Genomic DNA, 27,436 nt, shown 5'->3' on the forward strand with positions numbered 1-27,436 from the left:
CATCCTCATTCCATTTAGTCAGCACAGACCATTTTTGAAATTTCTGGCAATACGATTCTGCCGCATCTTGACCCTGACACAGGGCCAACAAGGTCTTCTCAGCATGATCCACTGAATTAGGTTCATCATACAATAACCCTAGCGCCTGAAAAAAGGTGTCTACATTAAGCAAAGCCGGATTCCCAGATTCCAGGGAAAATGCCCAATACTGAGGATCACCGCGTAGCAGAGAGATGACAATTTTAACCTGCTGAATGGGATCACCAGAGGAACGGGGTTTCAGAGCAAAAAACAGTTTACAGTTATTTTTAAAGCTCAAAAATTTGGACCTGTCTCCAAAAAACAAATCAGGAGTTGGAATTCTAGGTTCTAAAACCGGAGTCTGAACGATATAATCGGAAATACCCTGTACTCTAGCAGCAAGCTGATCCACACGAGAAGCCAATCCCTGAACATCCATGTCAGCGCCAAACTCCTGAGCCACCCAGAGGTATAGAGGTAAAAAAAGACACCACAGACTACAGAAAAAAAAATGGCTCAGCACTTTCCTTCCCTTCTTTTGAGATGCAATTAACTCATTGTTGGCCAGTCGTACTGTTATGATCTGGTGGCCTAGGAGCAGCATGAGACGTACTCTGGAGACGGTGGTACCTGTACTGACAGCGGACCCCGAACTTAACACCGCAACTAGAAGTAGCCGTGGGATGTTCCTGTCACTCCCTAGACACCTCGTCACAGCCGGAGGACTAAATACCCCTAGAGAAAGAAACGGAAAAACTATCTTGCCTCAGAGAAAATCCCCAAAGGATAGACAGCCCCCCACAAATATTGACTGTGAGAGGAGAGGGAATTAACATACACAGACTGAAATCAGGATTTAGCAAAGGAGGCCATTCTAGCTAGATAGAAAGGATAGGACAGAGTACTATGCGGTCAGTATTAAAATACTAGAAAATATCCACCACAGAAAATACAAAAACTCCACATCTAACTAAAGGTATGGAGGGTATATCTGCATCTCCAGAGATACCAGCTTGGATGAGCAAGTCCTTATACAGACCAAGCTGGACAAGACAAAACATAGAAATGCACTGAACTATAAGGCCCACAGCATGTGGACTGCAAAAAACAAGCCAGAACTTATCTTTGTTGCAATGAACAGCAAGCAGGAGAGACCAGACAGAGATGTGAATCCTCCAGGAACCATGGACGACTGGCACTGACTAAAGGGTGAAGCAAAACTAAATAGTCCTGTGGATTGCATTAAGTGGACACACCTGATGAAATGCTGCGATTGAAGACTGCAGCGCTACCACTTATAACCACCGGAGGGAGCCCAAGAGCAGAATTCACAACACCAGTCCCCTCTTAAATTTAAGTAATGAATCACTTATTACAACATCATACGGCAGAGAGTTCCATAGTCTCACTGCTCTTACAGTAAAGAATCCGTGTCTGTTGTTATGCTTAAACCTTCTTTCCTCCAGACGTATAGGATGCCCCCTGGTCCCTGTCTCATGTCTACGATTAAAAAGATCATCAGAAAGGTCTTTGTACTGTCCCCTCATATATTTATACATTAACATAAGATCACCCCTTAGCCTTCGTTTTTCCAAACTAAACAGCCCCAAGTGTAATAACCTATCTTGGTATTGCAGACCCCCCAGTCCTCTAATAACCTTGGTCGCTCTTCTCTGCACCCGCTCCAGTTCAGCTATGTCTTTCTTATACACCGGAGACCAGAACTGTGCACAGTATTCTAAGTGTGGTCGAACTAGTGACTTGTATAGAGGTAAAATTATGTTCTCCTCATGAGCATCTATGCCTCTTTTAATGCATCCCATTATTTTATTTGCCTTTGCAGCAGCTGCCTGACACTGGCCACTGAATATGAGTTTGTCATCCACCCATACACCCAGGTCTTTTTCATTGATGGTTTTGCCCAGAGTTTTAGATTTAAGCACATAGTTATACATCTTATTACTTCTACCCAAGTGCATGACCTTACATTTATCCCCATTATTAAAGCTCATTTGCCATTTATCAGCCCAAGCTTCTAGTTTACATAAATCATCCTGTAATATAAAATTGTCCTCCCCTGTATTGATTACCCTGCAGAGTTTAGTGTCATCTGCAAATATTGAAATTCTACTCTGAATGCCCCCTTCAAGGTCATTAATAAATATGTTAAAAAGAAGAGGGCCTAATACTGACCCCTGTGGTACCCCACTGCTAACCGCAACCCAGTCCGAGTGTGCTCCATTAATAACCACCCTTTGTTTCCTATCCCTGAGCCAGCTCTCAACCCACTTACACATATTTTCCCCTATCCCCATTATTCTCATTTTATGTAACAACCTTTTGTGTGGCACCGTATCAAAAGCTTTTGAAAAGTCCATATACACTACATCCACTGGGCTCCCTTGGTCCAGTCCGGAACTTACCTCTTCATAGAAGCTGATCAAATTAGTCTGACATGAACGGTCCCTAGTAAACCAGTGCTGATACTGGGTCATGAAGTTATTCCTCTTCAGATACTCCCATACAGTATGCCTTAGAAAACCCTCTAGGATTTTACCCACAGTAGAGGTTAAGCTTACTGGCCTATAATTACCGAGTTCAGTTTTTGTCCCCTTTTTGAATATTGGCACCACATTTGCTATACGCCAGTCCTGTGGTACAGACCCTGTTATTATGGAGTCTTTAAAGATTAAAAATAATGGTCTATCAATGACTGTACTTAATTCCTGCAGTACTCGGGGGTGTATCCCATCCGGGCCCGGAGATTTGTCAATTTTAGTGATTTTTAGCTCAAGTCCTTTTTGGAAGTGAATTTGAACAGCAAGGTGGATTGCTGTTGAGGGGAAATAGAGAGAGAAAAAAAAATCTATAAATCTTCAGCATAGCGAGTGTGAGCGAGCTGAGTGTGACCTGAGCGTAAGTGTGAACGGTGGTAAATGTGACTTGTGATTCAGTGACTTTGGAATCAGGGAGTTTCCAAGGGAGGAATTGCTGTCTGTTTTTTATTACTACTTTGTATTTATTTTTTATTTAAGTTTTCTGTCTGGTGCAATCCCCATTAGGAAATGTGCTCCACTATTGTTAATGCGGTGTTGTAGTATTTGTTCTTTGTATAAGATATTATTCGGTTACTGGTGGTAATATGTGGTCTGGTCACGGTGCTGTGGTATTTGTTCCTTGTATGTGATATTATTGGTCATTTTAAAAATTGAAAAATAAATCATAATATACCTAAATTGTATTGCATATTCTAACAAATATTTAATAGGTTACAGTAGAGTAGGGCCCGGCCAAAAGTGTCTATCGTGTTATGGTTATGAACATAAGGATGAATAACCTCGTGGAGATCAAAACATCCAACACCGCGGAGACACCATCACGTGTTTCTCAACGCAGTGATCCAGAACACTGCCCCCATCCCTTATGGGAAATATGCAAATGTATGTAGAAAAGCCGTGGAGACACCATCACGTGTTTCTCAACGCAAGCAATGAATAGCCAGGTCTTTCACCGGGAAGGAACAACCACGGAAACGGCAGCATCCAATAAAGGAAAACCACCTATGAAAAAAAACATGGTATCCATCCACAGACAGCTGTTTCGGGGTATTTGCCCCTCATCAGTGTGGAGTAGGAAACTGGCTATTAGGAGCAGTGCCTAGTAAAAAGACTATAAACATAAGGATGAATGACCTCGGGGAGATCAAAACATCCAACACCGCGGAGACACCATCACGTGTTTCTCAACGCAGTGATCCAGAACACTTCCACCATCCCTTATGGGAAATATGCAAATGCATGTAGAAAAGCCACGGAGACACCATCACGTGTTTCTCAACCTGGGCGGCCCCGAAATTTCCAGTGGCAGCCCTGCCCCAAGGAACTTATCTAGATGTGTGGTGAGTACTTTGAACGCCCAAGTGCTTCACAGAAGTTTATAATGCAGAGTAAAATATATATTATTTTTTTTCCACAAAAATGATTTCTTTATCCCCCAATTTTTTATTTTCCCAGGGATAACTGGAGAAATTGGACCCCAAAATTTGTTGTCCAATTTGTCCTGAGTACGCTGATACCTCATATGTTGGTGTAAACCACTGTTTGGGCGCACGCCAGGGCTCGGAAGGGAAGTAGTGACGTTTTAAAATGCAGACTTTGATGCAATGGTCTGCGGGTGTCATGTTGCATTTTCAGAGCCACTAATGTACCTAAACAGTAGAAACCCCCACAAGTGACCCTATTTTGGAAACTAGACCCCCCCCAAGGAACTTATCTAGATGTGTGGTGAGCATTTTGAACGCAAAAGTGCTTCACAGAAGTTTGACGCAGAGCCATGAAAATAAAAAATCATTTTTTCCCCACAAAAATGATTTTTTAGCCCCCAATTTTTTATTTTCGCAAGGGTAACAGGAGAAACTGGACCCCAAAAGTTGTTGTCCAATCAGTCCTGAGTACGCTGATACCCCATATGGGGGGTAAACCACTGTTTGGGCGCACGGCTCAGAAGGTAGGGAGCACCAATTGACTTTTTGAACGCAAAATTGGCTGTCGTGTTTGGAGACCCCCTGATGTACCTAAACAGTGGAAACCCCCCAATTCTAATTCCAACCATAACCCCAACACACCCCTAACGCTAATCCCAACCCAATCCATAACCCTAATCCCAAAACACCCCTAACCTTATGGCATAACCCTAATCACAACCCTAACGCCAAAACACCCCTAACCCAAATCCCAACCCTAATCAAATGCCTAAGCCCAACACACCCCTAATCATAATCTCAAGCCTAACCTCAAACCTAACCCCAACGTTAACCCTAATCCCAAACCTAACCCTAATTCCAAACGTAACCCTAATGCCAACCTTAACCCTAATATCAACCCTAACCCTAATCCAAACCCTAATCCCAACTCTAACTCTAACTTTAGACCCAACCCTAACCCTAAGTTTAGCCCCAACCCTAAGTTTAGCCCCAACCCTATCTTTAGCTTCAACCGTAACCCTAGCCCTAACCTTAACCCTAGCCCTAATTGATAAATAGAAATACATACATTTTATTTATTTGATCATTTTTTCCTAACTAAGGGGGTGATAAAGGGGGGGGGGGGTTGTTTACTATTTTTTTATTTTGATCACTGTGAGAGGATCTCACAGTAACCAAAATAAAACAAGAGGAAGAATCTTCCTCTGCCGGCCGGCACATCATGGCGGGCGCACTGCGCCCATTTTCTTCCCTAAGGAAGAAGCCGGCAGCCAGGAGGGGACGCAGGAGGACCCAGGGACACCGGTAAGTATGATAAGGTCCCCGAATCCCCCTATTTCTCTGTCCTTTGATGTGCGATCACATCAGAGGACAGAGAATGACACGCAGCTTTTTTTTCTCTTGCGTTCGTCGGTAAACGGTTAATTATTGGCAATCACAAAACAGGGGTCGGTAAAAACCGACCCAGATCATGTTCTTTGGGGTCTCAGCTACCCCTGGCAACCGAGACCCCAAAGATCTGCAGGGTGCCAGCCGGCGCACTGCGCATGCGCCTGCCATTTTTCCCCCGGAAAAAGATGGCGGGGCCCATCGGGAACCACGAGGAGCATCGGGGGAGACGGAGGAGTATCGGGGGGCTATCGGTGACCCCATTTCTCTGTCCTCTGATGTACGATCTCATCGGAGGACAGAGAAATTAAATGGGAAATCGCAGGTTTTTGGGGGTTTTTTGCGGCCGCCGGTAAACGGTTAATTACTGGCGGTCGCAACCTGGGGGTCGGTAACCCCCCCCCCGAATCATGTTCTCTGGGGTCTCGGCTACCCTCGGCAACCGAGACCCCAGAGAAAATCCGATTCTGTGGGCGCTATTCACTTTTTCCACAGCGCCGTTAATTAATGGCGCTGTGGTTTAAGTGCCCTTAACTGCCGGCGTTAAAAGGCGTATCGGCGGTCGCTAAGGGGTTAAGACTCATATCAGAACGTGTGTCTAATAGGTCCTAAAGACTTGTGAATAGAGAATCCTATTGAATTTTTAAACTATCCGCACTTAAACCGGAGGATTTTCCATGTACATATATTGTTCTTTATACGGATTTTATTGTGCAGCCAATATGCATTTTACATCTATTTGTATTGTTTTGTATACGAAGAAAGGTTTCTATACAAAAAACTGCAGCATAGGCGCGGTTTAATTAATGAATTAAGAAATTGGATCAGTAACGCCGTTCTGGAGGATATAAAACATCCACAATGTATAATTTGTATATGCCTGAGGAAGGAGCCGGTTCACATCGGAAATGAGTAGAATATGAAAATGAAAAGTTGTTGGTTTTTTTTTACGTTCATTTGTTTTGATAGCCAACTTTATGGCTCAGCACTTGGCAGCGCTTTCCAAAGTCCTGATTTTTTCCTTCTTCCCATATCAGGGATTTCGGAAGCCAACAGCATCATTACCCTCCGTTTTCCTCATCATAATATTTTTCTACCTTGTCAGCACATTCTACGTACGCTGTCATTTGGCTTTATAGTTCACCGATCTGGGCAGGTAACAGGGTCTCCTAAACCCAGAGGGGAGGTGGATCTACCAGGTAGTAAGTTCTATAGAAAAGGGCTTTCAATGCCCAAAGTCATTAGAACAGTTTTGGGTGGAGGAGAATGTTGTGGTCTGGAGGTAAAATGGTGATCATGGTAATACGGCCGGACTACACCACCGATAAAGCAGCCACAGCCGGTGATGAGAAGAATCTGTGACCTCTCTGCATTTAGTGGTTACTACTCACCTGGGTAGTCATATGTGGGAATCTCCTCTTTACACCACTCATCCCCCCTCACATATGTCTCTGTAGTATTAATATGGGTCAGATCTTCACCCTGAAACAAATATTATAAAATTCACCGACAGATGGAGAAGTCACATCTATGATCAGCTCTAATCCTGCCATCTCCACCGTTCTCATTACACAAGTATAAAACATATAATACTGGTGGATAAAACAAGGCTGAGCACAAGACCTTCACAGCCGTCTACACATCATAGGGGAGATCTCATGACACCTTCTCTCCATCTACCTGATGATCCTGAGGAACATTGGGATCTTCTTGCTTGCAGTCTTGTGGAAGAAGAGGACGGGGACATCTCTCTGGTGTTGTCCTCTTACTGGATAGATCTGGACGAAACACATACAGGGGGTGAATTTATTCTTTACATACAGATGATTATGGGCCATGTGTATTTAGTCCTGTCTATTACCTGGTGATGTGAGGGGCTGGGGAACCTCCATTATGACGTTCTTGTACAGATCTCTGTGTCCTTCTAAATACTCCCACTCCTCCATGGAGAAATAGACAGCGACATCCTGACACCTTATAGGAACCTGACACACACAATGATACCGTCATCCCCCGGTCCCTTCATAGCGTTACTGTATAATGTCCCAGCATCCCCAGCAGTGTCACCTCTCCAGTCAGCAGCTCAATCATCTTGTAGGTGAGTTCTAGGATCTTCTGGTCATTGATGTCCTCATGGATTAGGGGGTGAGGTGGAGGCACCGTGATTGGACTCGAGGGTCTTCCCCATCCCTCAGACACAGGGTCCTGACAGCGCTCACTAGAGGTCTTCTTCACTACTGTGTAATCCTGGTTATGGAGAGACACATTAATAAACCTCACTACAGACATTCCCAGAGTCCTCACCTCTCCAGTTCTGTCCATCTGTTATTCCCATAGATAAGAATGATGTAATGTGACGTCATCAGAATCTCTCACCTCTCCAGTAAGCCGGAAGAGGATCTCTAGGGTGAGGTGTAATATCCTCTCCACCATCTTGTCTCTGTCCATATCCATCTTTGATGGGTAAATCAGGACAATTCTCTTTTGTAGAAGATCTTCACTGAGAGGATCCGATATTGTAGAGACCTGAATGAGAAGATGAGCCGATGTAACATCATAAGAATCCTGTGTAATAATACAAATACTGGAGATAATAAGGGAAACATATGAGGAGAGTTATTATTTTACAGTATTTAGTTTCCTTCTTTCCATCTACTAATAAAACCTATATATTTAGGCCACAGACAACAAGCAGTTTCTTCCTCGGAGTCGGCAGCTGAATATGTTTCTCATAGACTCATCTTCCATAACGCTAATTCTCGTCTCATTTACCGACCCTGGAATCGGCATTAGCAATACTGCAGGAGATATTCATTACACGCGACATGAGAAATAACTACTTCATGATGAGGACGACATCTTCATCTTCTACTACGGCTCTAGAAACAGATTAGGCCAGAGTCGGTCACTGACTCCATCCCCACCGGCCTCTATATGGAGGTTTCCCGTCTTCCCCGCACTGGAATCTTCTATCACGTTAGATCTCAGCTCTGATTCACACACAGAAGTTTGAGGATTTTATAAGAGACTAGATGGTGGCCTGATTCTAACGCATCGGGTATTCTAGAATATGTATGTAGTTTATTTATGAAGATTTTAGAATAATACATTGAATACACAGGATTCGGCCGGCCGGGTGCGACCAATTAGCGAAGCGTGGTTCAAATCCCGCGCCAATTCGTGGCCGGACTGCGCCTGTCGCTGATTTTCATGGCTGGCCACGTAGTATATCACAGCCCACGCAGTATATTGCACAGCCCACCTTGTACATTGCGCAGCCACTTAGTATATTGCACAGCCCACGTAGTATATTGCACAGCCCACGTAGTATATTGCACAGCCCACGTAGTATATTGCACAGCCCACGTAGTATATTGCACAGCCCACGTAGTATATTGCACAGCCCACGTAGTATATTGCACAGCCACATAATATATTGCACAGCCCACTTAGTAAATTGCAGCCCACGTAGCGTCGCGAGGAGCGGGAAAGGCCTGTTCCTGATCCGAGGGGCCGACGGACGGTGAGTATATAACGATTTTTTATATTATTTTTAACATTAGATCTTTTTACTATTGATGCTGCATAGGCAGCATCAATAGTAAAAAGTTGATCACACAGGGTTAATAGCAGCGGTAACGGAGTGCATTACACCGCGGCATAACGCGGTCCGTTACCGCAGCCATCAACCCTGTGTGAGCGCTGACTGGAGGGGAGTATGGAGCGGCCATTTTGACGCCGGACTGTGCCCGTTGCTGAATGGTCGTGGCTGTTTTGCAGCGACCAATCAGCGACTTGGGATTTCTGTGACAGACAGACAGAAGGACAGACAGAAAGACGGAAGTGACTCTTAGACAATTATATAGTAGATTGTTGGTAAGAAGGAGATATATGAGGGCGATGTCTCCATGTACAGGGTTTCTTTCCCGGGATATGATCTTTTTTCTTTTGTACTTTCCCCCCATTAGAATGGACACCGGTGGATATTGGGGTCTTTACCTGCTACAGTCCTGGCGGGATATACTTGGTAACGTGGACGATGGACAAATATCACCATCAATTACCCTCAGACTGAAGGAACATCGCTCCTCTACGCGGCTCTATGGATCTAGGATGAAATCCACTGCGGCCCCTGCAAGAAAAGAAGGAGAAAGAGCAGAAGTTGGGTGAGACCACAAATGGCCGAGATTTCTACGGCTGCTCTGTGTGCACAGGACCTGTGATGAGGTCACAGGGGGGGAGGAGTCAGGGGTCACATGATCAGGGGCCTCAGTGTATGCAGGACTGTGGTGGTTGTCATGTGCTGGATGAGGGGAAGTTTATGTGTGGGGTCAGGAGGGGCTTACAGTGTGGATGTAGCGGAGCCGTGTGTGCGCGAGGTGTACGGAGCAGAGCCGTGTGTACGAGGTGTACGGAGCGGAGCCGTGTGTGTACAAGGTGTACGGAGCGGAGCAGTGCGTGTACTAGGTGTACGGAGCAGAGCCGTGTGTCTACGAGGTGTACGGATCAGAGCCATGTGTGTACTGAGCGGAGCCCTGTTTGAATGGGGTCCTGTGTACTGACCAACCATATACCCCCAGCTTCGGTCACAGGCCCCCTGTGTATGCTGCATACACCCGTATACCCCCAGCTTCAGTCACAGACCCCTCTGTGTTCTCTGTATACACCCATATACCCTCAGATTCGGTCGCAGACCCCTCTGTGTACACTGTATACACTCGTATACAGAAAGAAACGGTGTGGATCCAGCTCCGGGATAAAAATGCAAAATTTTATTTAAACATTTAAAACGCTGCTAGAACATGACCAGCATGAAGGTGACGGAGAGCAACCAGCACCTGGACGCGTTTCGGGCAACAAAGATGCCCTTAGTACTGAGGACTAAGGGCATCTTTGTTGCCCGAAACGCGTCCAGGTGCTGGTTGCTCTCCGTCACCTTCATGCTGGTCATGTTCTAGCAGCGTTTTAAATGTTTAAATAAAATTTTGCATTTTTATCCCGGAGCTGGATCCACACCGTTTCTTTCTACATACCAATCAGTGTTGTGGCAGCAACACTCTGTATCCGTGCTCGGACTGACTTCTACCATCTCGTCTGAACTAAGGGTGAGCTGAAATACCATTCTTTTTTCATGTGCATACACTCGTATACCCCCAGCTTCGGTCGCAGACCCCGTCTGTGTACGCTGTATACACCCATCAGGTGGTTGCTCTCATCAGTAGCTTGCACCTGTGCTGCTTTAGCATTTATTATCGGGGGCCTGCTGCACCCTGCAAGTGCATTTGTCATCTGACAAGGCTTTGGTGAGTCTGCTCTTCATGTTAGTGTAATAGGGTGCAGGGTTGAGTTTTGAGGGTTTTTTTTTCCCATAGGTTTACATGGTACTGTGAACTTTGGGGAAACTGCTGCAGATCCGCAGCATTAAATCCGCTGCGGATCCGCAGCAAAATCCGCAGCGTGTGCACATACCCTAATCCTTTTTTTTTAGTGATAGATCGGGTGATTCTGAAAGCTGCGATACCAAATATGTGTAGGTTTGATTTTATTTTGTTTTGAATGGGGTGAAAGGGGGGTGATTTGAACTTATGTTTTTTTTATTTTTTTCATATTTTTAAACATTTTTTTTTTTACTTTTGGCATGCTTGAATAGCCTCCATGGGAGGCTAGAAACTGCCATAAGTCGATCGCTTCTGCTACATAGAGGTGATGATCAGATCGCCCCTATGTAGCAGAATTTCTGCATTGCTATGAGCGGTGACCACAGGGTGGCGCTCATAGCAATCTGGCATCAACAACCATATGTGTCTCAAGGAGATCTCTGGTTGTCATCCTGATGCACCACTGACCCCCGATCATGTGACGGGGGTCAGTGGTGCTCGTATTTCCAGCCGGATGGCCGGAAGCGCGCGTTAAATGCCGCTGTCAGAGTTTGACAGTGGCATTTAACTAGTTAATAGGTGCGGGTGGATCACGATTCCACTCGCGCCTATTGCGGGCACATGTCAGCTGTTGAAAACAGCTGACATGTTGCGGCTTTGAGGTGGGCTCACCGCCGGAGCCCACCTCAAAGCGGGGCTTCTGACCTCGGAGGTACTATCCCGTCCGATGTCAGAAAGGGGTTAAAATAGTGAATACTCTTTTTAGGTATAATTGTATGTATTTTTCTTTAAGGAAATGAGTCACATACATTTTTATAAACTAATTGAAACCATGGAGCTACTCTCTTGTCTGGTGATATGGACCTTGGACATACATAATAAATCTAATCACAAGATGTTATAGGGGACTCTTTCCTTGGGAGGGTTTTCTATACAAGTTCTCATGTTTAGTGAAGAGGAAAAGGCGAGCTGTGACACTACCTATTGTGAATGGTGGGTTCTGTTATCTCTCTTTGTAATCGTGCTTGTTATTAAAATGAGGTGACTGCCGAAAAGGGATCACTTCCGGATGCGTCAGTCTATTAGTTTTTTAATTTATTATATAAGGGGTGACATAAACTTTAAAGTAAATTCTTCCAAAACTTTAAACTAAAATTAAAAGGATTGGACATTTTCTATTTTCTGGTTATTGTTGACCAAGGTGTTTGTGAAGATCATAAGACACTTCCTAATAATATGGCCTTTCTTCAATTTAGGCACTAAATATGAAATATGGGAAATAGAAATATAGGCTATGTTGAAGTTCCGCAATCCTCATAGCTGTCTTACATAGAGATGAATGGGAGGCATGAAGGAAGCGGCCGCCTTGGATATTCAGGAGGATGTCAACGTGGCTGTCCACGCCAAACTTGAACATCCACCATGTGAACTAGCCCTCATAGTTATCCCATGTGTAATGTATAGGGGATAAATATTTGGTTACTAGGATATCTCCTTTAACCATTTACCACCTTGGGATTTTGTGTTTTTGCGTTTTCAATTTTTGCACACACGGCCATAACTTTTTTATTTTTCCGTCAATAAGGCTGTGAGTGCTTGTACGGTAAAACTTCAAAAAAAAAGTGCAATTCAACAATTGTTTTGGGGGTTTTTGAATTCTTGTACGGTAAAATTGCAAAAAAAAGTGCAATTCCACAATTCTTTTTTGTTTTTTTACCATGGTCACTAAATGCTAAAACTGACCTGCATTTATGATTCTGCAGGTCATTAAGTGGTGAAAAAAAAAAACAATTTTTTTTTTTTAGAAAAAAATAAAGGCTCCATTTTTCGGGATCTGGGGCTGGGTAAGGTCTTTTTTTTTTTAGGCCCGAGCTAACATTTTTATTGATACCTTATTGAGGTAGATACGATGTTATTGCATTTTATTGCAATGTTGTAGCAACCAAAAAACCATTTCTGCTACCAAATATGTGTATTTTTTTTATTGTATTATTGCTTTACTTTTTACTTGCTTCAATAGTCTCCAAAGGAGACTTGAAGATATGGTTGTCTGATCATCTCTGCTATATCCAGCAGGCCAGAAGTGTCAGTAATGACAACCACTGGGGTCTCCTGCAAACACTGGGTTGTCATGCCAACCCATTGGCGCCTCACGATCATGTGACGAGGTGCCTTTGGGCTGAACTAATGGCGCACTTCCTGAGCGGGCATGTTAAATGCCGATGCCAGAGATTGACAGCGGCATTTAACATGTTAACAGCCGCGATTCCACTAGCGACTGTTAGGGGCACATGACAGCTGATCAAACCAGCTATCATGTGCTGGAAAAGATGTGGGCATCAAACGAGGAGGCTACCTATGATGTACCAATTAGTGATGAGTGAATATACTCGTTGCTCGAGATTTTTAGTGCTCGGAGATTTAGTTTTCATCCCTGCAGCTGAATGATTTACAGCTACTAGCCAGACTAAGTACATGTGGGGGTTGCCTGGTTGCTAGGGAATCCCCACATGTAATCAAGCTGGTTAACAGAAGTAAATCATTCAGCTGAGGCGAAGAAAACTAAATCTCCGAGCACTAAAAAATACTCGGAGGACACCAGAGCGTGCTCGGGAAATCTCGAGTAATGAGTATATTCGCTCATCACTAGTACCTATAGGCCATAAACAGGTTAAGACAGGCAACTTTACCTTATTGCAGGCAGGCAGACAGACAGCAGACAGAGATGGCCTCCAACTTCACACTGCAGCAGCAGGGAGGGGGTAAAAGAAGAGTTGCAGGTTGGCGAGCGGGAGGTCAGATGGAGGAAAGGGAGGTCAGATGGGCGAGTGGGAGGTCAGATGGAGGAAAGGGAGGTCAGATGGGCGAGTGGGAGGGCAGGCGCACACACCTTATAAATTCCAGGCCCTCAACTCCTGCATATAATGTGCAGCAATAGCCAGGGTGCGCATGCAGCTTAAGAACAGAGGGCGGCCCGGCAGCATCTGATGTCACAGATGTCATACGTGGCCGACCCCCTTTGCTTCCACCATACGATATAAGTACCTGCAGCTGTGAGAAACTGGAGCCCTGGGGCTTAATAAATCAAAGAAAAGTAATTGGCCTGGGACCCAGCACAGTCTGCCAGGCCATTTTTGCAGTGGCTCAGCTGTGCTGCCTCAGCGCAGCCTGTCTAACCGAGTTCTGGGCCCACCTCTTTGCTTTTGCTTACCGGGTCCCATACACCAGTTATTGCAGTTATGCCATGGTGGTTGTTCTGCCAATATATCCACTTATGTGTCAACTCAACTCCCACATGATCAAGTTGCTGGTTGTGCAGTTGTTGCTTTGCCTCTGGGTGGAATTTACTTCCTTTAAAAAAAATTGAAGATACCCAGTTAGTGATACCTCATTTAAAGGTACCAAGTTGCCATTATTTCTTACATAAAAGGGTGCCTTCTCTTTTCCTTCAAAAAGGAGCTTGATCCCTAGACTTGTCATTTTTTCTTGAAAGAGCCTTGCATCATTGACACAAAGAGAAGTAAATATGGACAGGGACAGTACATGTATTTCTGTGCCCCAGGACAGGTGGTGACGCATGCATGGTTAGGCAATAAGTTTGGTTCCAACACCAGGTGGTGCTTATCCACCTTCTCCTTCACATTCCTTCTTCACAGGCAATACTGTTTTTGTGCGATGGGCAAGCAAAAATTTTATAACAAAAAGTAATTGTTGCCCCCAAAATTCCAAGTTTATTGCCAATGCTTGTTCATCTTATTGCTTCATCTGTCAAAACCAAAAATACATGTCATGGGCCATATAAAATAAACTATTGCTGCTTTGCGGTCTACACTGTCCCCAAGATGTTTTACAGTGGGATAATTTTTGGAACGTTTTAATTTTGAAACACAATAGAAAGTATGAAATTGCAGTGTATTAATAAACAGATTGTTGGTTACCACCATTTACTCATGTTGGGGCTGCTTTGACATTACTAAGGCTGTGTGCGCAATAAATAATGGGATATATTAAAAGAGGCATAGATGCTCATTATGAGACCATAGTTTTGCCTCTGTACAAGTCACTAGTGTGCCCACACTTAGAATACTGCTGCATGAATCGGTCACAAGCCAGTGTGTGTACAGTACAGACACAGAGAGCTAATAAGTGCATGGAGGCTGGGTAAACAGATTCTGCAAGGGAACAGATTTGGAAGAACATTTTGGAAGAGCAAAACTGGAATAGTTATATGTGAGGCGATAGGCCAGTCTAAAAAAGTGCGGTTTTATCGCATGCTTAAAACTGTGAGTATTAGAAATTAATAGAATTGTCCTGGGTAGTGCATTCTAGAGAATTAGCGCAGCTCAAGAGAAGTCTTGGAGACGGGAGTGGGAGGTTCAGATTGTTGAGAATGTTCGTCTTAGGTCATTCATGGAACAGAGGGCACAGGTAGGGTGAGGGAGGAGATGTAGTGTGGTGGAGAGTGATAAGTTTATGTTGGACTCTGTAGCGAATGGGCAACCGGTGCAATGTGTGGCACAGGATAGAGGCATCAGTGTAGCAATTGGAACAGAATATGATCCTGGCTGCAGGATTCAGAACTGATTGGAGAGGGGAGAGTTTGGTAAGAGGGAGACCAATTACACTAGTCTACACTGTTCTACATATTTTCAAAAGTTGTCAGATTCAGTTATGAAATGAGCCGTTTCTTAATGATTTTGATCTCCTGAATTCAAATTTTCCAATGAACATTTTTAGTTGGCTCTTGTTTCTATGATATCAAACCATTTTCCTTTTACTGCAACATATAATTAATACATAAAACATTCAGTACGTTGAAACATTATTATTTTTGCAAATATAAAGATACAAAATATTTTATTATGCCAATTTTCTGATATTTATTTACAGGAAACTTAGCTACAAATAACTAAAACACTTATATTCCGTTATTCTAGAACTGTTCTAAAAGGAAAATTGCCCTCTCTGGAATGTTGGGATTTGGGTTTAGGGTGGTTTAAGGAACTGAAGTTGTGATACTTTGTCTATGTTTTATACTATGGAATTATGTAATTTATGTTATTTGAAAGATGGGAAAATCTTAGTTACTTACCAGTAACAGGATTTTACAGAACCCATGACTTTACCACCTAATAGAGGTTATCTGCCCATTAAGGACAGGAACCCTACTGAATAAAAGGGCGATACGTCTCCTTCGCATCAGTTGGGTTTCAGAGCATGAGAGGACCTCCACACAGCTATTAATACAACCATCACCAAAAACATTCCTAACTATACACCCAATAAAGTAGTTCATAACCAGTGATAAAAGTGAGGGAATATAAGGGTGCTGTGATGGGCTCTATAAAATTCAAGTAGTTAATTAAGATTTTTCCCCTTCTCCCATGACACCACCACCTGATAGATTTATATAGAACAAAACACCGTAGGGTGGGATAATGGCTTGTAATACCCTTCTCCCAAAGGATAGATCATCAGAGGAGGACAGATCAAACCTGTCATTCTTATAGAAGGTGGAAGGAGATGACCATGTTGCTGCCTTACATATCTGGTCGATGAACCCTTCTGCCGTCTCCGCCCAGGAGGTTGCGTGACGTCACCAAGGGCCGGCGTCACATGACGACTGCGCCACGCCCCGCTCAATGTGTCAGAGCGAGGGAAGGCGCGGAAAACAGCGGAGACGCGTCGCCAAGCAGCGGAAGTGGGCGGCGAGACGGGAGGAAGCGCTCACCGCAAGGTAATCAGTGAATGGGAGGAGAACTGCTACGGGGCAGGTAAAAAGCCGAACAGGCAAATTAGAGTGGGGGATCGTGAAGGTGCAATGCCGGGGATGCTGAAACTGCATAAATGGGCGTGAAAGGGTATTAAAATGTGTGGGATAATGCAAAATGCTGTGAGGAGAATCCTAAACGTGTACCATATTGCAGCTAAAGAAATAGCTAAAAGTGAAGTGTACAGGGGTGATAAAAGAATGATGGTGAACAGCAGGGGATTTTATGTTAAAGGTGTAAGGCTAGAGCATGACATAGCGATATACAAGTGGGTATATACTGTATATACAAAAGGCAGTTACCACAGTTAAAAAATTTGTTACCACTAATGTGAATGTTACTCATGAAGCATTTTTCTTGCTCTGCAACAAAAATGACAAACTCCTCATCTTGAAGAAGCTTATGAATCTGAGGTTCAATAACAATTCCTTTATCATTGGTTCACTCAACCTTAGAAATGTATCAATGAGATACTTGAATGCTTTTCCATTTTTAGCCATTGTCTTTACAAAGTTCTTCATTAGGCCCAACTAGATATGCAGCGATGGTAACAAACTATTATGTGGGTCATCAAGAGCTGGATGCTGGACATTTTTACTTCCTAGCTGAAGTGAATGTTGGAGAGGCCAGTCTTTTATTGTAGTGATATTCTTTTGCACGACTATGCTGCTCACACAGAGAGCAGCAATAATTTGTGTATGCACCCCGGAGACCAAGTAAAAAGGCAACCACCTTTAATTCACCACAGAGGGGCCACAAATGTTGGTCATAGTTCAGGCACCTCAACAGTGGTTTCATGTTGTTATAGGTTTCTTTCATGTGGACTGCATAACCAACTGGAATTGAAGGTAGCGCATTGCTACTATGCAGCAAGACGACTTTTGAGCTTGTTTTGGACGAATCGATGATAAGCCTCCATTCCCCTGGGTTATGACTTCTGTTCAGAACTTCCATTAAATTGTTGATGTTGTTACATCCCACAAGATCGCTTTACATGAAGAAGTATTGGACAAGATCTTTATCACGGTTGGGGAACAAAGAAATCCGAACATCACCCGCTAGGAGATTCCGCCTCTGTAGCCTGAAATCTAAGAGCTCAGCCTTAGTCTTAGATAGAGATAAGTGAACATCATCCACTCCCTCCTTATTCGGCAAGCTATAGGGCTTACCAAAGAAGCTGCATTGGGAACCTAGATACCTGGAGCGCTCCCGATAGGAACCTAGATACCTGGAGCGCTCCCGATAGGAACCTAGATACCTGGAGCGCTCCCGATAGGAACCTAGATACCTGGAGCGCTCCCGATAGGAACCTAGATACCTGGAGCGCTCCCGATAGGAACCTAGATACCTGGAGCGCTCCCGATAGGAACCTAGATACCTGGAGCGCTCCCGATAGGAACCTAGATACCTGGAGCGCTCCCGATAGGAACCTAGATACCTGGAGCGCTCCCGATAGGAACCTAGATACCTGGAGCGCTCCCGATAATCAGCTGCATGTGTCGCGGCTGTGTCCCAGTCACAACACATGCATGGGGAGCCCATTTGTCATGGCTATCACACAGCCACGACACATGCAGCTGCGGCGCTGAACAGTAGATTATTGAGAGCGCTCCAGGTATCCAGGTTCCCGCTGCAGCTGCTTTAAGTGCTATAGATTGCAGAATAAGGTAGGAGCCGACGATGTTCCCTCATCTCTAGTCTTGGACAGATTGAACTCTCTACGAAGATAATTCAGTTCCCTTTGTTATATAATGTGTATTCGGTTGAAGTTGCTGACAGAAAGTCTGGATCATGAAGATTCTTGACTCCAAGTGCCTACTTCTTCCTCTCTTGACTGGACTGAAAATGTTTCTGGTGCTTTTGGAATCCACACTTCTTCTGTTTGTGGTATGAGCGTATTGCAGATGGAATGTTTGGATACTGTAAAGTCCACTTCTTCTGCCTTGAAATTCCTTTCCGAATTACACATTGTACACACAAACTGCTCCGACCTCTACGCATCGTACACACATGGCTCCGCTCTGAACACATCGTACAGACACGTACCGCTCCACTCCACACGTGACAAACACACATGGCTCCACTCTGTACACGTCATACAACCACGGCATCGCTCCGTACATCTCATACACATACATGCCTCCACTCCGTACACCTTGTACACCCACAGCTCCACTCCGTACACGTACACACATGGTTCTGCTCCATACACGTCGTACACCCACAGTTCCGTTCCATACATGACATACACACAGCTCCGCTCCGTACACACACGGCTCAGCTCCGTACACCTCGTACACACACGGCTCCGCTCCGTACACCTCGTACACACACGGCTCCGCTCCATACACCTCGTACACACACGGCTCCGCTCCGTACACCTCGTACACACACGGCTCCTCTCCGTACACCTCGTACACACACGGCTCCGCTCCATACACCTCGTACACACACGGCTCCGCTCCGTACACCTCGTACACACACGGCTCCTCTCCGTACACCTCGTACACACACGGCTCCGCTCCGTACACCTCGTACACACACGGCTCCACTCCGTACACCTCGTACACACACGGCTCTGCTACACCCACACTGTAAACCCCTCCTGACCCCACACAGAAACTTCCCCTCATCCAGCACCATGACAACCAGCACAGCAGAGTCCTGCATACACTGAGGCCCTGATCATGTGACCCCTGACTCCTCCCCTCCTGTGACCTCATCACAGGTCCTGTGTGCACAGAGCAGCCATATATGTGGTGTGCGGCTCTGCAGGTGGAGGTAGGTGCTGGAGATTCCCCATTACTGGGCGCAGGGGACATTAACCTCTTCATTATCTAAAAGGGTAAGTAAACTTTTTACTTGTGTTTTTTTAATCTATTCTTAGGCCCTTTTAGCTGCCTGCAGTCCAGGGGTCTGGAGCTTCCTGCTGATAGATTGCTGAAAAGACCTTTGAGCTCAGGAGGCCGGAGCACAAGGCTCTCTGATTAGTGGGGGGGGGGGGGGGTGATGATAGTAGCAGCCGTAGGTCTTTGTACATTTTGGTTTTATTTTCTCTGTTAAAAAATCACCATTTCTTATCTAAGATCGTATTTGCCAGGAATTATCAGCATTTTACAATGCGTTTCCAAAAATGTGTTTATCCTGCTCTGGGAGGACACAGCTGAGTCGGGTGCGGTCTGTGGCTCCTTCCATGTCCCACTTCCCTCTTTTGTGATGTCCCAGATGAGTCGTCTATATTTTCTGGGTGAAACTCTAATGAGCGGCTGCCGTTTTGAAGATTCCTTTGTGATCTAGTTATTGTTCAAGTGGATGGTGGCTCTCACTGTGGGTCTCTGCAGACCTGTGACTGTGACACACAGGTGCATCTCACAAAATTGGAATATCATCAAAAAGTTAATTTATTTCAGTTCTTCAATACAAAAAGTGAAACTCGTACATTATATAGAGTCATTACAAAGAGAGTGATCTATTTCAAGTGTTTATTTCTGTTAATGTTGATGATTATGGCTTACAGCCAATGAAAACACACAAGTCATTATCTCAGTAAATAAGAATACTTTATAACACCAGCTTGAAAAAATGATTTTTCAAATCCGAAATGTTGGCCTACTGAAATGTATATTCAGTAAATGCACTCAATACTTGGTCGGGCTCCTTTTGCATCAATTATACTGCGTCAATGCAGCGTGGCATGGAGGCAATCAGCCTGTGGCACTGCTGAGGTGTTATGGAAGCCCAGGTTGCTTTGATAGCAGCCTTCAGCTCCTTTGCATTGTGGGGTCTGGTGTCTCTCATCTTCCTTCTTACAATACCCCATAGAGTCTCTATGGGATTAAGATCAGACGAGTTTGCTGGACAATCAAGCTCAGTGATACTGTTGTTTGTAAACAAGGTATTGGCACTTTTGGCAGTGGGGACAGGGGCCAAGTCCTGCTGGAGAATGGAATTTCCATCTCCAAAAAGCTTGTCGGCAGAGGGAAGCATTAAGTGCTCTAAACTTTCCTGGTAGACGGCTGCGCTGACTTTGGTCTTGATAAAACCGAGCGTACCCATACCAGAAGATGACATGGCTCCCCAAACCATCATTGATTGTGGAAACTTCACACTAGACCTCAAGCAGCTTGGATTGTCTGTCTCTCCACTCTTCCTCCAGACTCTGGGACCTTGATTTCCAAGGTCTAGTGTGAAGTATCCACAATCAATGATGGTTTTGGGAGCCATATCATCTGCTGGTCTAGGTCCACTGTGCTTTATCAAGACCAAAGTCAGCGCAGCCGTCTACCAGAAAATTTTAGAACACATCTATAAAGTTCTTCAGATTGATGATGATCTGAAGGAACTATCCATTTTTCCTATCAAAAAGGGGGGGGGATAAAATTCCCTTCCCTTTTTTTTCATCCGAAATCTCTCACAGAACATGTTTTCTTATCAGACCCATGATCTCTGCCTTCAGGGCTAGTTGTTCTTCCGATGATCTCCTGTGGGGTGTCACTATGAAGGTTTGACGCTGCAGTAAAATTATATCTTCAGACCTTCCTTTACTATGTTCAGAACCCAGCAACTGGGGGAGATGTTCTCCCGGGCCTGAATAAGGATGGAAAGCATTCCCCCTACTGCTAGCCTGGCGTCATTGAGAGGACTTTTTGGAAGTTGAAGAGGGGCTGCTGAACATAAATCTGGCCTTTCTGCCTTTAAACTCCCACTTGCTTCTTGCTTCTCCCGAAGTACGTTCCCTATTAAATGTTTTCCTCCGAAATGAAAACTTTCTCGTGTCACTAAAGAATTCGAGAAAGGCTTTCTTTTTGTCACCAGCCCTCTCGGAATAAAAATTCGCCATCACATGGTATAGGACATAGTGTATTTTTAGACTGTAAATCTCCCGGACAGCCTTTAAGCCACAAGGCTTGTCTTGCTGCATTTGATAGCCCCGCAGACTTAGGGTACCGTCACACCGTGCAATTACGATCGCTACGACGGCACGATCCGTGACGTCGCAGCGTCGTATGACTATCGCTCCAGCGTCGTAGACTGCGGTCACACTTTGCAATCACGGCGCTGGAGCGATGCCGAGGTTCGCTGGTAACCAGGGTAAACATCGGGTTACTAAGCGCAGGGCCGCGCTTAGTAACCCGATGTTTACCGTGGTTACCAGCGTAAAAGTAAAAAAAAAAAAAACCGTACATACTCACCATCTGATGTCTGTCAGGTCCCTTGCAGTCTGCTTCCTGCTCTGACAGTGCCGGCCGTACACTGAGAGCAGAGCGCAGCGGTGACGCCACTGCTGTGATCTGCTCTCACTTTCCGGCCAGCGTTCACAGTCAGAGCGGGAAGCAGACTGCAAGGGACCTGACAGACATCAGATGGTGAGTATGTACGGTTTGTTTTTTTTTACTTTTACGCTGGTAACCACGGTAAACATCGGGTTACTAAGCGCGGCCCTGCGCTTAGTTACCCGATGTTTACCCTGGTTACCAGCGAACGCATCGCTGGATCGCTGTCACACACAACGATCCAGCGATGACAGCGGGAGATCCAGCGACGAAAGAAAGTTTCAAACGATCTGCTACGACGTACGATTCTCAGCAGGGTCCCTGATCGCTGCTGCGTGTCAGACACTGCGATATCGTAACGATATCGCTAGAACGTCACGAATCGTACCGTCGTAGCGTTCAAAATTGCACTGTGTGACGGTACCCTTAGCCTCATTGAGTGTGCGGATGTGTCCACCAGGAATGCTGCGGCTCCATGTAACAGGGGCATGTTGCCTAGGATTTTGTCCCTTGGGGTTTTGTCCTTGAGCTGTTCCTCTATTTGTTGCAGCCAAATCATAAGAGAGTGGGCAGTACAGTTCTAGGAACCACAGGCTTCAGATCCCCTGCTGCTGCCTCCCAGGTGTGCTTTAGATATCCATCTACTTATCTAGTGGATCTCTGAGCACCCAAGAATCCACATATGGAAGAGATGACCCTTTTGATGATTTAGCTACCGCTCCATCAATCCTACAGACTTTATCCCATATTTCTGAGTCCTTTTCCTCAGAGATATCTCCTTTTATGAGGATGAAGGCAAGATACCAGTCTTTTACTTTTTTCCCCACTCTTTATTAAAAAGCGTCTGGATTTTACTATTAACCAGAAATGTGCCCTTCCCCCTCTTCCAACCCTCCCAACATCACGTCCTCCAGGGACGTAGATGTTTTATCTTCTTTTAGCCCCATTGTCAACCTAGCGGCTTTGACTAGCCTATCAGTATCACTAGCCGCTATCTGAACCACTATATGTGGAATCAGCATGTCTTAGGCTGCTTTCACACTAGCGTCGGTACGGGGCCGTCGCGCTGCGTCGGCCCGTCGTACCGACGCATACTGTGAAAAAAATGCCCGACGTTGGCAGCGGAAGCAGTCTTAAGACGCTTCCGCTGCTTCATTGTAAGGTTTGGGAGGAGGGGGCGGAGTTTCGGCCGCGCATGCGCAGTCGAAAATGGCGGACTAGACGCACAAAAAACGTTACATGTAACTTTTTTGTGGCGTCCGTGCGCCAAAACACGACGCAACGTCGCACGACGGTTGCGACGTGTAACACTGCGTCGCTAATAAAAGTCTATGTAGAAAAACCACATCCTGTGGGCAACTTTGCAGGATGCGTTTTTTATCCACAACAACGCATTGCGACGTGCAGTGCCCGACGCTAGTGTGAAAGTAGCCTAAGTCTTGGAATCACACTGTGCTAAAATGCAAACTAGCAGGCCTTGCCAACCACCGGCTGTCTAAGGGAGCAGGAGGTGGTCCCAGTGGAAGAGGTGGAAGCAGAGGAGGATGGGGATAACAATATCTCAATATCTAAAATTTCCAGACTGTCATCGCACAAGCGGGTGCCATGAGAGGGTGGATCACAGCGAGCGAGGGAGGCTCATAGTACCAGACAAACTGTTAGCGAAGGCACAGGAGAACAAATGGAGGAGGACGAGGAAAAGGAGGTGATGGGCTTGCAACAGTCAAAAGTTAAAAAGGATAATGATCCCCTCTCTGTTGTCCATGGTTGGCGGGAGGGGACAGAGGAAGCAAGCTTGAGTGTTGCCCTGCCACCAACACACCACGGACTTGAACCTTGTGGAAGCACTCAACACATGTGCACCTTCTTGTTGCACTATCTGCAATATGATGCCCATATTGTTAGGATTAGAAATAGTGCTGACTACTGGGTTGCCACTATTAGATCCGCAGTACAAGAGTAAGTTCCAAGACAACCAAAAAAGAAGAAAAAACCCTTAAAAGATACCTTTATTTCACTTGTTTAAAATTTAAGTTCTAAGTTCAAAGACCGAAACGAGTCACACAGTGTGCATCGCAGTTATAGACTTCCTACCCCGGGACCGTCAACACAAAAACATTAGCAGCAGCAGTGTATGTAAAAGTGGCATAAGCAATTTCTGTTATATCACACATTTTTTTTAGACCAGCCCGTGCACCACCAGAGCAGAGTACAAGTCTGACACGTTGTGAACAACTGGAGTGGATGGTACAGGAGTATCTGGAGCTCAATATTAATGCCACCTTTGGACCCTTTCGCATTTTAGTCTTCAAAAGGCAGACTAGGCGATGGCGTCGTTTTTAGTGTCATGCATTGATCTCGCTTTATTGCAGTCTGGGCCATCCTTATGGTGTCTTCTGTGCCTGCTGTTGTTGCTGCTGCTGCTGATATTGCAAACAATTTTTTGAAATGTGAAGGCTCCAAGTTGGGTTTCCATCTGGTTGGTTGCCTGTGGTGGAAGGTGTGTCAGGGGCCTATTATATTGTTTCTACTCTGTGAAAATTGATGGTACTTTAGTGGTGTGTGACAATTATTTTTGGAAATGTGGAAGCTCCAAGTTGAATCTCCATCTGGTGGGTTGCCTGTGTAAGCAGGGCTAAAAAAAAAGGCAGTCCTGCACTTACTTTCAGTTAATTACCTGTGTTAAATATTTCTACCAATAGCACTATATGTAACTGAAGTTTGTACCATCTAAGTGTGGCTAGAATAATAAAAAAAAAAAATTGGAGGTGTTGCATGAGGTCTCCCAGCTAAGAAGGCTTAGGCTACGTTCACATTTGCGGTCGGCGCCGCAGCGTCGGGCGCCGCAGCGTCGCCGCATGCGTCATGCGCCCCTATATTTAACATGGGGGCGCATGGACATGCGTCGCACTTGCGTTTTGCGCCGCATGCATCCCTGCGGCGCCCGCGTCTGGGCGCAGAGGACGCAGCAAGTTGCATTTTTGCTGCGTCCAAAATCAATGAAAAAAAGGACGCATGCGGCGCAAAACGCAGCGTTGTGCATGCGTTTTGCTGCGTTTTTGTGTACGTTGCGGCACCGACGCTGCGGCGCACAACGCAAATGTGAACGTAGCCTTACACTGCTCCCTTAACCACCAGTTCCTCATTTAAACTTCATTTCCAAGCTGTAAATGTTGGGCCAGACCCTGATACCTCATCCATGGCCATGGCTAACTGTTGCTGCGCTATTTCCAAATTTCTACTGTGGATCAAATGAAGCCACTTTTCATGGTGTCTGCCCCGAATTTTAACTGTTTATGAAGCTTTTTGTCACCCCTTAAGGTGTTGTGTATACTTTTGGTTTGGCCTCCCATTGAATCTCTATTAGTGACATCTGTCATATGTTTATCCATCAGTGTGGATTGGGCATTGCTTTTTTTTTTTTTTTTCTGTTTTTAAAAATATTTATTTAAGGTTATGTTTTAGAGGTTACTATTGCATGTACTGATCTACTTTACCTAATAGTGATGGATCTGGGAGTTAGCTTAGTGTTTAGGACGTGAATGTCGCCACCTCCTCTATTGCTTGTTACATGTACAGAGATACATCACCACTGCAGTGTGATAAAAATCCCTAGATTCATATTGGAAGCCAGTTGTTTCACTTTGAAAACTATTATACGCTTTAATTTAATTTCATGCCTTATAGGGTCCACAGCGAAAGATCCCCAAACTTTTATTATCAGGCCAAGTGTCTCATTTGGCAGGGACAACATAATGATGTGAATAAGATGTTGTATCTGCTTCTGTACATAATTTGTGAAGAGGAGATGTGTTCTGAATTTTTTTAAGTCCATCAACAGTATAGGTCAATAGAAAATGATAATGTATTAATCTTTTGGGACTGTGGTGTCAAATTCCTATAAGTCTCAGCACCCCTTTTATCGGAGGTTTTAATTTCAGGCTTGGATTAGGACACTTCTTTCATGGGAGAGAGCATGATGTTATGCTTGTACAAGGACCCTATTAGGACATCCCCCTTCTGCTCCTCAAATCTAGTTCTTAAGCTATATGCTTCCTTTTTGAATTCCTACAGCATGGAACATTTTTTATGATCGTGACCAACCACAAGGGATACCTTGTGATTTAGCAATGTAATGGAGACCAATATCCTTTTTCATTGTGTCTACAAGCTCGTTAAACAATGGTTCTTATCCATTCCAGATAAAATAATCTACATAGATTCAAGGCCTCATCCAAAATGGACCAAAGTTCTGGTAGATTCTCCATTGTAGGTGGTCCTGGGGTACGATCTTATAGCTGTTTTAGTCTGTGTGCATTTTCAGGCACATACGGTACTTTCCGTAATTTCATAATTCTTGATGTATCATGAGGTCACCCCCTTAGTTCACCAGTTTTACAGTTATAAATGTTCTTTTTGAAGGGCTTTCATTTTTTTTTTTTTTTTAATCAAGTACTTTTTATTAAGGCATACATCCAAAATGTAACCATGTCTGACACAAACACCAGACAGATACAAAAAGTTCAAAGCAGATTAATACATTTTCCTTTAACATGAACTAACACCCTTACCCAGTAGCTCACCCCCCATTTCCCCCCCAAATCCCATCCCAATATCCTTTATTATCAGACTAATACATCTCCTCTTGATAAATTTATACAAAACTTTACAGAAGCTCAGCTGTACAAGTAAAATTCCTACAGAAACAATTAAACGACTCCCAACCTACTCTGCAATAACTCAACAGAAGCCACACCCAGATAATCCATCCATCTGCCCCACACATTTTCAAATTTTGTATGTTGACCTCTCTTAACATATATATTCCTTTCCATGAAGACAATAAAATTTATTTTGTTCACAAACTATTTTTTGACTGGTGGTTTTTCATCTAACCAATGCATCGCAATGAGCTTCCTAGCAGCATATAGCAATCTTGCAATAGCCAGCTTCCCACATTCATCCGTAGCAATATCATCCATAAATCCCAAAAGGCAAGTCAGCGGGTTATGCACATACAGTGCCTTGTGAAAGTATTCGGCCCCCTTGAACTTTTCAACCTTTTCCCACATATCATGCTTCAAACATAAAGATACCAAATGTAAATTTTTGGTGAAGAATCAACAACAAGTGGAACATATTTGTGAAGTTGAAAGAAATTTATTGGTTATTGTAAATTTTTGTGGAAATTCAAAAACTGAAAAGTGGGGAGTGCAATATTATTCGGCCCCTTTACTTTCAGTGCAGCAAACTCACTCCAGAAGTTCATTGTGGATCTCTGAATGATCCAATGTTGTCCTAAATGCCTAATGATGATAAATATAATCCACCTGAGTGTAATCAAGTCTCCGTATAAATGCACCTGCTCTTTGATAGTCTCAGGGTTCTGTTTGAAGCACAGAGAGCATCATGAAGACCAAGGAACACAACAGCCAGGTCCAAAACTTTAAACATCCCAAGGAGCACTGTGCAAGTGATCATATTGAAATGGAAGGAGTATCATACCACTGCAAGTCTACCAAGACCCGGCTGTCCTCCTTGTTTGAGATGAAAGTTTAGAAGAAGACTGATCAGAGAAGCAGCCAAGAGACCCAAGATCACTCTGGATGAACTGCAGAGATC

The 27,436-nt window shown here is 44.5% G+C and overlaps 2 protein-coding genes across 2 annotated transcripts in view; one reads left to right on the forward strand and one right to left on the reverse strand.

Moving 5' to 3' along the window:
• Positions 1-9,598, reverse strand: part of LOC143766179 (uncharacterized) — a 29,886-nt gene extending 20,288 nt beyond the window's left edge. Inside the window, exons 1-6 of the mRNA XM_077253649.1 lie at positions 9,392-9,598; positions 7,769-7,918; positions 7,460-7,639; positions 7,254-7,377; positions 7,073-7,170; positions 6,784-6,874 (exon numbers count right to left, since the gene is read on the reverse strand). Of these exons, the coding sequence (XP_077109764.1) occupies positions 6,784-6,874; positions 7,073-7,170; positions 7,254-7,377; positions 7,460-7,639; positions 7,769-7,846 (571 nt within the window). The 5' untranslated portion in view covers positions 7,847-7,918; positions 9,392-9,598. The remainder of the gene's footprint in view (positions 1-6,783; positions 6,875-7,072; positions 7,171-7,253; positions 7,378-7,459; positions 7,640-7,768; positions 7,919-9,391) is intronic.
• Positions 9,599-19,262: 9,664 nt separating this feature from the next.
• LOC143766185 (oocyte zinc finger protein XlCOF8.4-like) overlaps positions 19,263-27,436 on the forward strand; it is a 40,236-nt gene continuing 32,062 nt past the window's right edge. Inside the window, exon 1 of the mRNA XM_077253661.1 lies at positions 19,263-19,386. The gene's annotated coding sequence lies outside the window, so the exon portion shown is untranslated. The remainder of the gene's footprint in view (positions 19,387-27,436) is intronic.

This window comes from Ranitomeya variabilis, chromosome 4, assembly GCF_051348905.1.
Source record: "Ranitomeya variabilis isolate aRanVar5 chromosome 4, aRanVar5.hap1, whole genome shotgun sequence".
Lineage (NCBI taxonomy): Eukaryota > Metazoa > Chordata > Amphibia > Anura > Dendrobatidae > Ranitomeya > Ranitomeya variabilis.